Here is a 12,381-nt window from a genome sequence, read left to right as displayed (position 1 = left end):
AACCTGGACGGCCTCTCTCCCGGAGCACGGATGCATCCCATTCCCATGTTTCCAGAAAATCTGCCCACAGTCCGACCAACTTGGTGGAGGTAATGAGGCGAAAATATGCATGACTTTCTGTCCTGCTCTCTTTCCTCCCGTAGAAGGGAAACATCTTTGCCTTCTTTTGTTTTAGGTACATTATCGTACGGGTTTAAAGCACCATTCCTCTGAACACTGGCTGCGTAAACACGACTTCGGACTGCTTTCACCTTCCGTTTAGAAACCATCACACACTGTCGCTGCACTTTAACTTCCGACTGATGTGCATGTGGCAGCCAACAAACACATGTTGCAATGTGGTGATTTCATCTAATGACTGGAATTATGTCAACCTAAATATAAGTAATATCTGTAAATGAAATCTCATCCTGGTCTCTCAAGAGTCTGGATGTACCAATTATAGAGTCCATTCTTTGGCTCGCCTGCTCAGCATAAACAACCAATGGCATTTATCCGCTTTTGTTCTGCCCTGAGAAACAGCCCCGACAGCCTAAATCATAGGTGATGACTGTTTGCCTCACCTTGTAATTTGAGGCTCGGTTGCAACAAGGCCAGTCAAGTTATTCTGGTTGTAGGTGGAGACAAAGCGTGGGCGGGGGCAGCTTTATTCAGCTGTATCGGACACGTTGAAGGATGAACCTGGCTTTTACAACTTTGGCGAATGTATTTTGTGAATAATTTTGCCAGTTATCACTATCTGGAATGATAAATAGCCGGATAAAAACAAGTGAAGCTAAATAATAAAAGGTTCATTGCCAATAAGGAATCAACTCACTCATCAGACCTGATTCACAAACCAGAATCACATGACTCGAGAACGACTCTGCACCGGTGGCGCAGTGGTAAGCGCTGTTGCCTCACAGCAAGGAGGTTGCGGGTTTGAATCTGACTTGCGGCCTTTCTGTGAGGAGCTTGCATGTTCTCTGCAGGGGTCCTCTCTGGGTTTTTGGCCAGCTGAGTGTGAATGGAGGCCAAATTGTGAAGTGCTGTGGGAACCACGAAGGTGGGAAAGCGCTAAATAAGTGCAGTCCATATGTCACGTTCGCTGTGCGTAGCCAAGGCTGCAACCATTTGACGTCATCAACCCAGAATGCATTGTGCACGCAAAAACATGGCAGCCACCAAGTATCAATTTAAGTTGTAAACAAAACTTTTTAGAAATGTTTATTTATTTCTGTCAATGTATTTACATGGTGGAGGTGTTTTACTGCTGTGTGTGTGCGCGGCGGGGTGGGGGGGGGGGGACGATGTGATGAGATTTAATTAGCAGATATCATCTGTTCGGAATGGCTCTGGTAATAGCTGCTCCTCTGAAACCAAGAGCTGAAACCCACAAGGCGAGGACGCGCCCCCTCACACTGAAGACAAGGCACATTCTCTTTTGACTATCATACAACCTCGTACGAGAACAGAGCATCGAAGGGAGCGGTAATTATTTCCTGTCTCGTCTCTAAAAGCCTACTTAAGCTGCTATGGGATAGCTGTGAATGTGTGTGTGTGTTTTAGAACACTCAATTTCTACAGTTTTTTATTTAAATGTACGCAGTTCAAGTTTAGCAAATGAGTTGAAATGGTCCAAAAGTAAGCTGTAAAAAAATTATGTAAATTTCAAAATTATTCAAAAATGTGCTTTTTATGCAGAAGAAACTTCCAGCTCTTCTGCATCAATGATATTTATGTCATTCTTGGGTGTTGACGCTAACAATTGCTAAGTGTTGATTACTTTCCAATGCTCCATCAGCAGTGCTGGAACACACAGATGTGATCACCGCATCCTGTGCACCATTGTGCTGTAGGAAGCGACTATTATAGTGTCAAGAAAAAGGTACAGGAAGAGAAACAGACCGTTATCTAGCTATTATAATCATGTGTTTGTTTCATTTACAGTGAGACACACTCTGTGTGTGTGTGTGTGTGTGTGTGTCTGAAAAACGAAGTCACTTAAGTGTCAAAGAGGAGTGGCGTTAACACAACAGCTAATGAAATCACATTTTCCTAAAAGCTTTGCATCCTTTCTCCTCCTTCCTCACAAACCCAGAAGCCCTCACTGGGCCCAGCAGTCCTGTCAGCTATTCCATGTTTAATTATATTCTTTAGCACTTCAGCCTAAAGCGGCTCAGTGCAGTCGGGTCCTCTGGGAGCGTCGTGCAAGTCCTGCACAGACGGCCTGACTAACAACACCAGCTGCCTGTCTCCATCCAAGACCTGCTGAATGGCCTCGTATGCCACGTTCCAGGTTTCCTACAGAACAGAGTTGTTGTTACACATCGTCAGGCATTGATGCAAAGACTCAAGCAAAGAGAATGTCAAAAACGTAGCATTTAAGCTACTTACTCTGCTGCTATTGTGCCTGAAGTTAATGTCATTCAGTTAAGGACAAAGCCACTCGTGAATGAAATTCATTTTCTTTTTTTAAGTTCATGTACAGCAGTACACCTGATAAACAAAGAGGACATTTACTCTTTAACTTTCTTCAGCTCAAAGTCAGTAATGAGTCTGTATTCATGGCTTATCAGCAGCTAAAATGTGGGACATTTACAGTGTTTGTGGAATCTTTTTTAAATTCCATGAGTGGCATATGCAAACTCGGGAATGTTCATATTTAATTGCAAACTTCTGCCAGAATAGAGAGAATCTTCTTCCGCCCATGTGCTATCTGCCCTCCCCAGCTTCTGCTTCACAGACAGGCTGTGAGAACCTGGTGTCCGCAGAGCATTGACACCAGTATGAACATATGGGTGTGTGCTGGCGTGCACAATGTATATGCATATGTCTTCCTATGTGAAACCTGGAAACCTGAAATCTGAAATTTGACCGGTGCGTAACACGTCATTACAATTATGTAAATAATGAAATAGTACACATACACTTATATAAACTTAGATGTATTAGTTGTGCCTCTGGAAGGCTTTATGTTCTTCACAACCTTCTGTTTGAGGATTGTGCACATCATGGATGTTCTCCGCTGTTCTGAGCTCAGACAGAGACGCTGAACAGTTCATGTCGAGCCCAGAGGATCGTTTTAATGGTTCGTTCCATGGCAGTCAGCGTTTGGTATGACTCTGTGTAAAGAAGCTGTGCGGTGGCTGCTGTCATCAAACTACCAACCATCAAAGGGAGACAGACTCCTGTCCTTGAATATGTGTCATATTCAAGTGCAGAATGCGCTTTCATAAATAATACATAGGGAAGGTATCAGGTAGCACAGCACAGCAGGTGTGTGGTTACATAAGAGTGTGAATGTAAAAATGAAAGCTACACTGAGACATTTTAACAGTGAAAACACCAGAGAGTTACGGGGTTAAAGAAGATAATCAATACGAATCGCGTTTCCTCTTTCCCTACCAGCAAGTCTGTGCTCACTTTATCACCAACTGCTGCATAATTCATCCTCTGCATGCCTTATCAAAAACCCCAGACTCAAATAAACGTATGTTTTCCTTTTTTCCTTCCTTAGAAATAAACCATTGGTCTTCAACAATCTTGATGCTTCTTTAAACCTCAATTTATCTCCCAAAACAGGAATCCTCTAGTGGAGGATCACAGCGCGTTGGGCACCGCTCCCAAGCAGGATTTCAAAGAAGACAAATGAACTTGAGTGGGGATGGAGGAGAGAGGCCAAAGAGGGAGGGGCCGGCCAAACTCGATGTGTTGCTTTCTGAACGGCCAGCCGACTGCTGCGGAATTCTAAGCAGAGGAAAGTTTCCCTTTTTTTGTTTCGAGGTGCTAAAAGACCAGTTGTGTTGTCTGAGGGGGGCAGATGGTCCATTGACCACACACACACACACACACACGCTCTTCCAGGATCCTCAGCGTGATCAGTATTCAGTAAACCCCGCTTCCGCCTGCTCTTTCCCTACACTGTCTCCTTCCTCCTCCCCTCCACTGATGGCTCCACCAGGAGGACAGGAGTTGCTGCTTGTTCCCCAGAAGAAGAAAACGAGGATCAGGCAACAGGAGCCAGACAGACAGATGGAGAGAGTGATGCTCAGCTCTGAAATACATTGGATCTTCACTCTGCAAACACGGGGACAGGATGACCAAATGCCGCCCCCCCCCCCCCCCCCCCCAAAAAAAAGACATTTTACAACTAGGAACATCACTTTAATGTTCCAGCAGATTGAGGTAACCTTGTTAATAAAAGCTCATTCCCTTTAGTCCTGTTAAGAAGTCCAGACGTCCATTTTCTTGTCAACAAGACGATAGTCTCATTTACAACCGCTTTTCTGTTTGCGGGTCGCGGGAGTTGCTGGAGCATATCCCAGCTCGCCATGGGCGAGAGGCGGGGCACACCCTGAAAGCGTCGCCAGCACATCGCAGGGCCACACAGTCAAACTCCATGGGAAATTTAGAGTAATCAAGTCACCTAAATTGCATGATTTTGGAGGTGGGAGGGGAGAACATACAAACTCTGCAAAGATAGGATTTGACCCCGGTACCTTCTAGCTTTGAAGCGACAGCGCTAACCACTATACCACCGTGCTACAATGACAAGACACGGTTTGACACTTCACTGCGGAGCCAGATCAGATCGGCGACTGAAGGCAAGCAGGGAGGCATTTGTTTGTGAAGCAGATACACGCCTTGGAGCCAGCTAACAGTGACAGCACAGAGGGAGGAATAAGAGCCATATGCAAGACGAAGAGGCCTCTTACAAACACCTGTGCTGCTCCTCTTAGGGCCAAGGCTCTATTGTGATCTGAGCCAGAGAGCAGAGACTGTGGACATATTGTCTCGGCACCATGCTTTGTTCCAGAGCTCAAATAAGCTCCGAGAGCACTTCACTGTGATGCTTAATGCCGATGCTTGAGTGTGCTTTGTGTGTACACGCACACACATTCAGGCCACGAACAGCTGACTTTCGTCATTACAATAAAATTAAAAGGACTTTTATCCAGATATGGAGACAGTAAGTCAAAGAAGGCGACGCAGCATAAATCTGGAGCCTCATGGAAGCAGCTTTTTAGAGCTCTGTAGGGATAGGGATTTGCTCCCCTGCTTAAGGACTCCCTCTTGTGCAGATTTTTTAAATTTGCAGCAGCACAAAGAATCCTATCTGCAGCCTAACAATTCAACAGATTCCTTATGGAAAATGGAAAATACCAAATCCTGCAGCACCTTTATATGCTGCTGCTGCTCTGCACACCAGCAGCCTTACTGGATGCAGAAACTCCGCTCAAGCTGCAGGCAGCATGGAAATCAATTGATCGTAAGGGAAATGATGTAAAGCAGAATTGATGTTCTTTTGTTGGAATCACACCGCTGGGCGAAAACAAAAAAGAAAGATTGTTCTATTATGAATGGCTACAGGAGCGCTGGAGCAGCTCTGAATCCAGCAGGCTGTTGTGTTATACATATTCGTACCCTGTAGACTATACATGAGTAAAAATAATCAATGGAGGAGCAAAACCTGGATTTGTGTTTGACGTCTTGATTGGACTTTGAGGGTTTTGTGCAGCTTTCATTTTTCCAATTTACTCGCCTAAGCCATGCAGGAGCTCTGGTCGTTTATCTGACCGGTTTGGCTCTTCCCATACCTGCTTGTCCTTGTCCTTTGCTTTTCCGTTGCCTGACGCACGCGATGAGGCGACCTCACGGGGGATGACAGAGATTTGGTGCAGTGGCACGTTCATCCCAGCAGAGTCAATCAGGGACGTTCACATAGACACTTCCTGTCCGGCTGCCAGAGTGAAGAGCATGATGGTCTGAGCAAACAACACCTTTGCCATAAAGCTCTGCAGAGGATGAGATAACAAAATCGCATTCAAATAAGACATAAAAACATCCGGCGGGTAGAGAAAAGTCTGCAGGAAGAAAGAAGAAATGAAAGTTCTTCAGCGCAGCTGCTACATTTCGGGGGTTTTGCTCTCCTCCACCACTCGAATTCTTCAAACGTTTACGTTCAGAGCCAGAAAACGATGCCTTTCACGCATTGATGAGAACGACCCAGTGAGTCACGGGCACGGCTCAACCTCAAGATTCAGCCCGTCTGTGAATTCACTATTTTTAGTTACATGGCTTTATTTAGGTGCAAATCTTCTCAGACAAGCTGAGGAGAGAGAAAACGAAATGCTGATGCATCAAACTGATCCATAAATCTGTGAAGTATTAACGTTGCTTTTATTTACAGGTAGAATGCAATTTAGAATGCATAACAGACTACAGACTAGTATGAGTTTATTTCTGGTCCTTGCAGGTTGGGGGAGAAGGAATGGATGAGCGTTTGAAGGCAGTTCAAACACTCAGTTCTGACTGGGGGGGGGGTCACGCCTAAACAGTGTAAAGCGCCATCATGAGACAAGTGCTTTATTTAGCTGGAGCAGCATGTGAGTCATTAGCATTATCATCACTGTCGAGGCTCACAGTGTGAAAGATGTGCCTTGACCCCCACCCAACGACTGATTGTGTTGGTGAAAACAGACGACTTTAAAACTCCCCAGCGGTCAGTCAGAACTGAAGAGGCCTCCTGGTTGGAGGGTGGCAGGCTTTGAGACTCAAGTCCAGCTGCTTCACATTTAGGTGATCTATTTGTGCACACAAAGGGCGGCAAGGTGGCATAGTGGGTAGCGCTGTCTCCTGGTACCGGGTTCAAATCCCATCGGTGCGACGTTTGTATGTTCTCCCCGTGTCTGCACGGGTTCTCTCCGGGTTCTCCGGGTTTCCTCCCACCTCCAAAAACACGCAATTTAGGTAAATTGATTACACTAAATTGTCCGTAGTGTGTGATTGTGTACGTGTGAGTGGTTGTGTGTGTGCGGCCCCACGATGCCCTGGCGACTCGTCCGAGGTGTCCCCCCGCCTCCCGGCCATAGAAGCTGGGATGGGCTCCAGCAACACCCGCAAAGAAGCAAACTTTTCACAATGGAGAACAGTTCGGAGATATTTCCGTGAGTCCCGTTTCATTGTACTTGTATTTTCAGATGCAATAATCAGTCAATAAATGATGCAATATACATAAAGTAATGACACAGGGGGAAAAAACAATCCATAAAGTAACATTAAATTATTTTCTATGCAGTATTTCCTCAAAGGCCCAGAGGCACGATCCTCTCTCGTGATTTTTACAGCAGAGCGCTGTGATCATTTATTACACACTTTCCAGAGGTGATACCCAAAGTGTGAAATAAATCATTACAGCGATGGTTGGGTGCGACCGAGGACTCGGGGCCACGGTGTTCACGGCGAGGGCAATGCTGTGTGTCGCTCTAGGATCCATTCAGACAGTCACGTAGCCTTCTGTGCTGCCACCGACTGCAATTAAGCTCGAGCTCCCTTTGCCACTGGGATATTTGTGAAAGTCTGCGCGTTTTACATGTGGCCCTGTTTTCAAGCAAACCCTCAAGCTTTTACAGCACGAAAAACAGAACGATTCAGAAACCAAAACAAGGCAAGCAGAGAGATGGGCGGTCAGTGAATCAGAAGTCAAGAGCGGGTGGTGGTGGAAGGTTGCATGGGTGGGAAATAAGGAAGCTGCACAACATCACGGAGGAGAAACAGCGAAACTGTCCCTTCTGTTCATCACCGCACAGAGAAGCAGTCATATTAACCCTTAACATACACAAACGGAAACGTGTTCAGAAGCAGTGGAACGCTGCCGTCCTTGCAGACAAATGCAAAACCTGACTTCACACCAGAAAGCGACTTCTGCTTCATGATTTCTCTCATTCTATTTGAGCCTTTAATTGAGTGAGATTTTGGGTGAAAGCTGGTCTTGCATGTAATTCCCATATCTCTAGCCGTGTCCTGTGTGTGTGTGTGCCTGTGTGTGTGTGTGTGTGTGTGCAGTGAGCATTCGCGGACCGACATTCCGTATGTGCAGTGTCGTAAAAATGACGAATCAGTGAAGCTCAATCTTGAACGAGTTCCAAAGTCCGACTAAAGAAACTGGGGCCGTTGTTTAACCGGCACACGCTTCCATGCTGCCCAGCCTTCAGCACTGACCTGACTTATTTCAACAGATGCTAAGCCCAAATATAAGCTTCCATTTCGCTATTGGAGCTACTGCAGCTGCTCGTGCTTTGTTAAATTAAAATGTGTTAAATTATTTTAGCCTTTTATTGCGTGCATCGAGTCAGTGAGGGTGGGTGGGACAGATATGCGTCTTCGGCCCGTGAGTGGAGATGGAACCCGCCGACCCGGAGACGGTCGGCAGCCTTAATATATGGGGTGCACGCTCTACCTGCCCCCCACTGGGGTAAGCGTGACCTTCCACTCAAATGTTTTCCAAGCAGCCCGATGATAAAAAAGACAAACCACAGAATCGTGCCAGCGGCCACAACACCGCCTGCTGCTGCACCCCGAGCTCGTTACTATAAATCCAAAGAACAAGAGAAGCAGTAAAAATCAACTCTCCACTTTTAATGGGCTTCACATTTCAGGGCTTTGTTGTGCTGAGGAGTTGCACTAATAGAGTGAGAGATTCACTGGACAGACATTCAAAATGTCCCTTTTGCTTTATGCACCATTTTAACTACCGGTATTAGATTCTGTCCATCTAGCGCCCAGAAGACAATCCTTTGAATATTTGCGTGAGCATTTTCAGTCAGACTTCTGTGACCTTCAGTGGAGCTGCAGTCAAATAATTCACTGCTACAATATTAATAGTCCTGCAGCACGCAACCCTCACAGCATTATCTACAGACGCTCAGTGAAGTCATAGTGACGATAGCGTTTACAGAATTTGTTTAATTCGACTAACAGGGAACAAATTAAAACTCAAAAATAAGAAACTGAGTTATTCATGGAATTCTCATGAAATTAATCTGAATGCCACTATAATCAACATTCTAAACCCCACTGACCCCAAACCATTTAATTTCCAATTAGCATTGAAGCTACATGAGCTGCAACAAAGAGAAAGTGGGAGCACACCCCAACACCCATAAACACACTAAGTTCACAGTTGTTTTGTCCATTTATTAATTATAATTACAGGAATTATTCAAAATTTACTGTCAGTCGTGCATCTATCTAATTCTTATCTTTATTGGCCCAGAACTGCATGACTCTCTCACCTATTGACCCAGGGCTGCATGACTCTCTCGCCTATTGGCCCAGGGCTGCATGACTCTCTAACCTACTGGCCCAGGGCTGCATGACTCTCGCCTACTGGCCCAGGGCTGCATGACTCTCTCACCTATTGGCCCAGGGCTGCACGACTCTCTCACCTATTGGCCCAGGGCTGCACGACTCTCTCACTTATTGGCCCAGGGCTGCATGACTCTCTCACCTATTGGCCCCGGGCTGCATGACTCTCTCGCCTATTGGCCCAGGGCTGCATGACTCTCTCACCTATTGGCCCAGGGCTGCATGACTCTCTCGCCTATTGGCCCAGGGCTGCATGACTCTCTCACCTACTGGCCCAGGGCTGCATGACTCTCTCGCCTATTGGCCCAGGGCTGCATGACTCTCTCGCCTATTGGCCCAGGGCTGCATGACTCTCTCACCTACTGGCCCAGGGCTGCATGACTCTCTCGCCTATTGGCCCAGGGCTGATGCTCACTGGACCATGTCACTAATGTTTAGAAGAACGGTGCGAGACTACTTCAGTTTCCTTCAGCTCCGTTTCACACGGTCTCCGCTTAGTCCTGTGCCTGACTAGCCAACTAAAACTGAGGGCGGTCTGCTTGGGAATGTGTGAAAGCCATCTTAGCCTGGAGCCAACGGCACGAAATGAAAGCTTCTGTTGCCTTCATGGTTAAATAAGCCACTATTTTACTGATGCAGTCACCAAGGAAGACCCTTCGGCCCCTCTCGCAGCCCCTATTCTTGTACCAGGTCAATCACAGCCCCGTCGTCGCCATGTTCTGCTCAGCTGGGCTCTGCTGTTACCCAGTCAGATCAGACAGGAGATATGGCTGAGAGCCTGTTCGCTGGTTCTGATGAGCAACTGGGCAGGAAAAACTCCACCGTGTGTCGATCCAGTCCGCACTGACTGTTCTACAACTACGGCAGACCTTTGAAGAGGCCCGTCCTATGGAGGCTGCTGGGGTACCAAAGAGACCCCACTTATTAAAGGACATGTTGAGTGAAGCAGATATTAGATGTTGGAAATCAATGCTTTATATTTAAATGTCATCACAAGATTTACTCTGCTTCTTAACCTGTCAACTTGTAGTGTGCTTTGGCGAATAATTTGGAAAGTGAACGAAAAAAGATGAAGCAATGATTTGACGGCAAAGCGGCCACTGCAAAGCATATTCGGCCATGTGGCGTTCCAGACGGCGCTCGTTAATTCTAGCTACACTTAAATGCATTCGGTGTTGATTTGACAGGTGCAGCATGGCGCTTCTAGGACCGATTGCCGTTCTCTGCAGAGATGTGTCACTTCATCACCGAATCGTTTAATGAGAGGATGGATGTTTGTTTGTTTTTTTAAAGAAGAAATGATGGCAGATATGTTGGAACATGGCCCAGCAGAAAGGCACGAGTCAGAGCAGGGAAGTGGGATCCAAATCCATCACGGCATCGGGAGCAAAGATCGAACTTAACCCTCTGCCAGGAGTCGCACACACACACACACACACACAAGCAATGACATCTGTGACCTTAGGACAACATGCCTGGTCGTCAGGGTAAGGAGCGCTCACTATTCAAATATGGTGCTTTGACACAGCACCTAGGAATCAGGACGAGCCTGCTGAACCTCAGGAACAGGTTCGACCACACAAGTTTATTGATGTCCAGAATAGCTCTGTACATGACAAAACAATGGGGGGTGTCATTTTAGGTATGATGAACTTCAACCCCCACAACCTACTACTGCTGTAACAGGACACCATTGGAGAGGAGGGCGATGATGTCATCGTTCTGCCAGGCCAGCAGAGAGATCCAGCCTCCACTGAGAACCTGTGGGCTTGGTTGACTCTCAGTACATGTATTTATTATTTTTTTTACAGAAGAGACAGATGAACAGAATGCCCATTTTCATGTCAGCTTGCTCCGAGCCTGAAGTACAACGTGCCAGAAAAGAGACGCGATTACTGCTGTGAAGGCTCCATTTAAAGCAAGGAAAGATTGGTTACGTTGACCCTGCTTCCTGGTAAATCCCTCTGTGTGCAATACGGTTGGTTAAATTCCACTTTCTGAATTAAACTATAATAATTTCATTGCACAATTTCTTTCACAAAACACACAGATGCCGAGCTTAAAGACTGATGATTATAGAACACGTTTAAATAACCAGGAATAAATCAATGTTTTAACGGTTGTTCGTCGCTGTGCCAATTGTAGCGCCGTCATTTATCAGTGCCAACATTACTGTGGCCTCTCTCGGCCTCTGAAAGGCCGGCATTGCATGATTCATCAGAAGACACAAAAATTTTAGATAACCGTGTTCACAAAGCCTCTCTTAGCAGAACCATTTGACTATATGCTAATGAAGCGGAATTTGAACGTGTGCAATTGTGCGAGTTGCAGAAATGAGTTCTGCACAGACATGTCTTTGTTGGTGAAATAATGTGATTTTATAAAAATTAAAAAACATCAAAAGAAATCGGGAGGATTCCACTCATTTTTAACAAAAGGGTTTTCAATTTTTACAAAGTCTTTCTCAGCTGGTAAGGAGGCGTGAAGGTCAGCGAGAGAAAAGCGAAACAGAAACAGATGCAAGTATGGCCCCACTCACACAGAGCACCATGCGGAACTTCCTGTTCCATCAAAAAAGGAGGATCCACTGGTTTACAAACGGGGTTTCATTTCCAGTTTTGCAGCCAGATCAGACAGGCCATCTGCCTCGAATCCACAGAAGTGAGCCATTAAACAATTCTGTCAAATATTTGAGCAATTCGTCATAAGGAACCCGACCTTAGATTTAAAGCATTTACCGGTACACCACGATGAGGACTTTTTGGATGTCCCTTTCACTACCCGGAACAGACTGACAGTTACTGCCGGGAACGCAACTTATACAAATATTTCCTTCAACAACTTCCCCGTACGAAACCAAAACCAGTCAGAGCCAGGCGAGCTGCTTTGAGTGAAGCTGAGGGCATCACTGCTTTCCTAACTAACTGATAATGAAGGCCCCAAAAATACTGATATATATTTTCTAACATCAGCATCCAAGAGTCAAACGAAATGCCCTTTATTTATGAACTGCATGATAAAGGGCATTTTATGCGAAAGTACAAAATTACATTCAGTAGTTTTTGTTTATTCCTGCTAAGAGACCAACAAACAAACAAACGGGTGAAAACTGCAGCGCTGCGTCTTGTCAAGCTTTATTCACAGCAAACCATGAATCCTAACAGACGTGACCAGAGATTTAAAAGGAGACCAATTCAGTAGAAAGGTTAGAGAGCTGAACCTTGATGAGTACAGGTGAAGCATTCAGGTGAC

The 12,381-nt window shown here is 45.8% G+C and overlaps 1 protein-coding gene across 1 annotated transcript in view; it reads right to left on the bottom strand.

The window, feature by feature from the left end:
- Positions 1 to 5,675, bottom strand: part of marchf8 (membrane-associated ring finger (C3HC4) 8) — a 35,993-nt gene extending 30,318 nt beyond the window's left edge. Inside the window, exon 1 of the mRNA XM_068741395.1 lies at positions 5,580 to 5,675. Within this exon, the coding sequence (XP_068597496.1) occupies positions 5,580 to 5,675 (96 nt within the window). The remainder of the gene's footprint in view (positions 1 to 5,579) is intronic.
- Between the last annotated feature and the right edge of the window lie 6,706 nt (positions 5,676 to 12,381).

Source organism: Brachionichthys hirsutus, chromosome 7 (genome assembly GCF_040956055.1).
Source record: "Brachionichthys hirsutus isolate HB-005 chromosome 7, CSIRO-AGI_Bhir_v1, whole genome shotgun sequence".
In the NCBI taxonomy this organism is placed as follows: Eukaryota; Metazoa; Chordata; class Actinopteri; order Lophiiformes; family Brachionichthyidae; genus Brachionichthys; species Brachionichthys hirsutus.
Note: the sequence above shows the minus strand (reverse complement) of the source record. Positions and strands in the feature narration are given on the sequence as shown.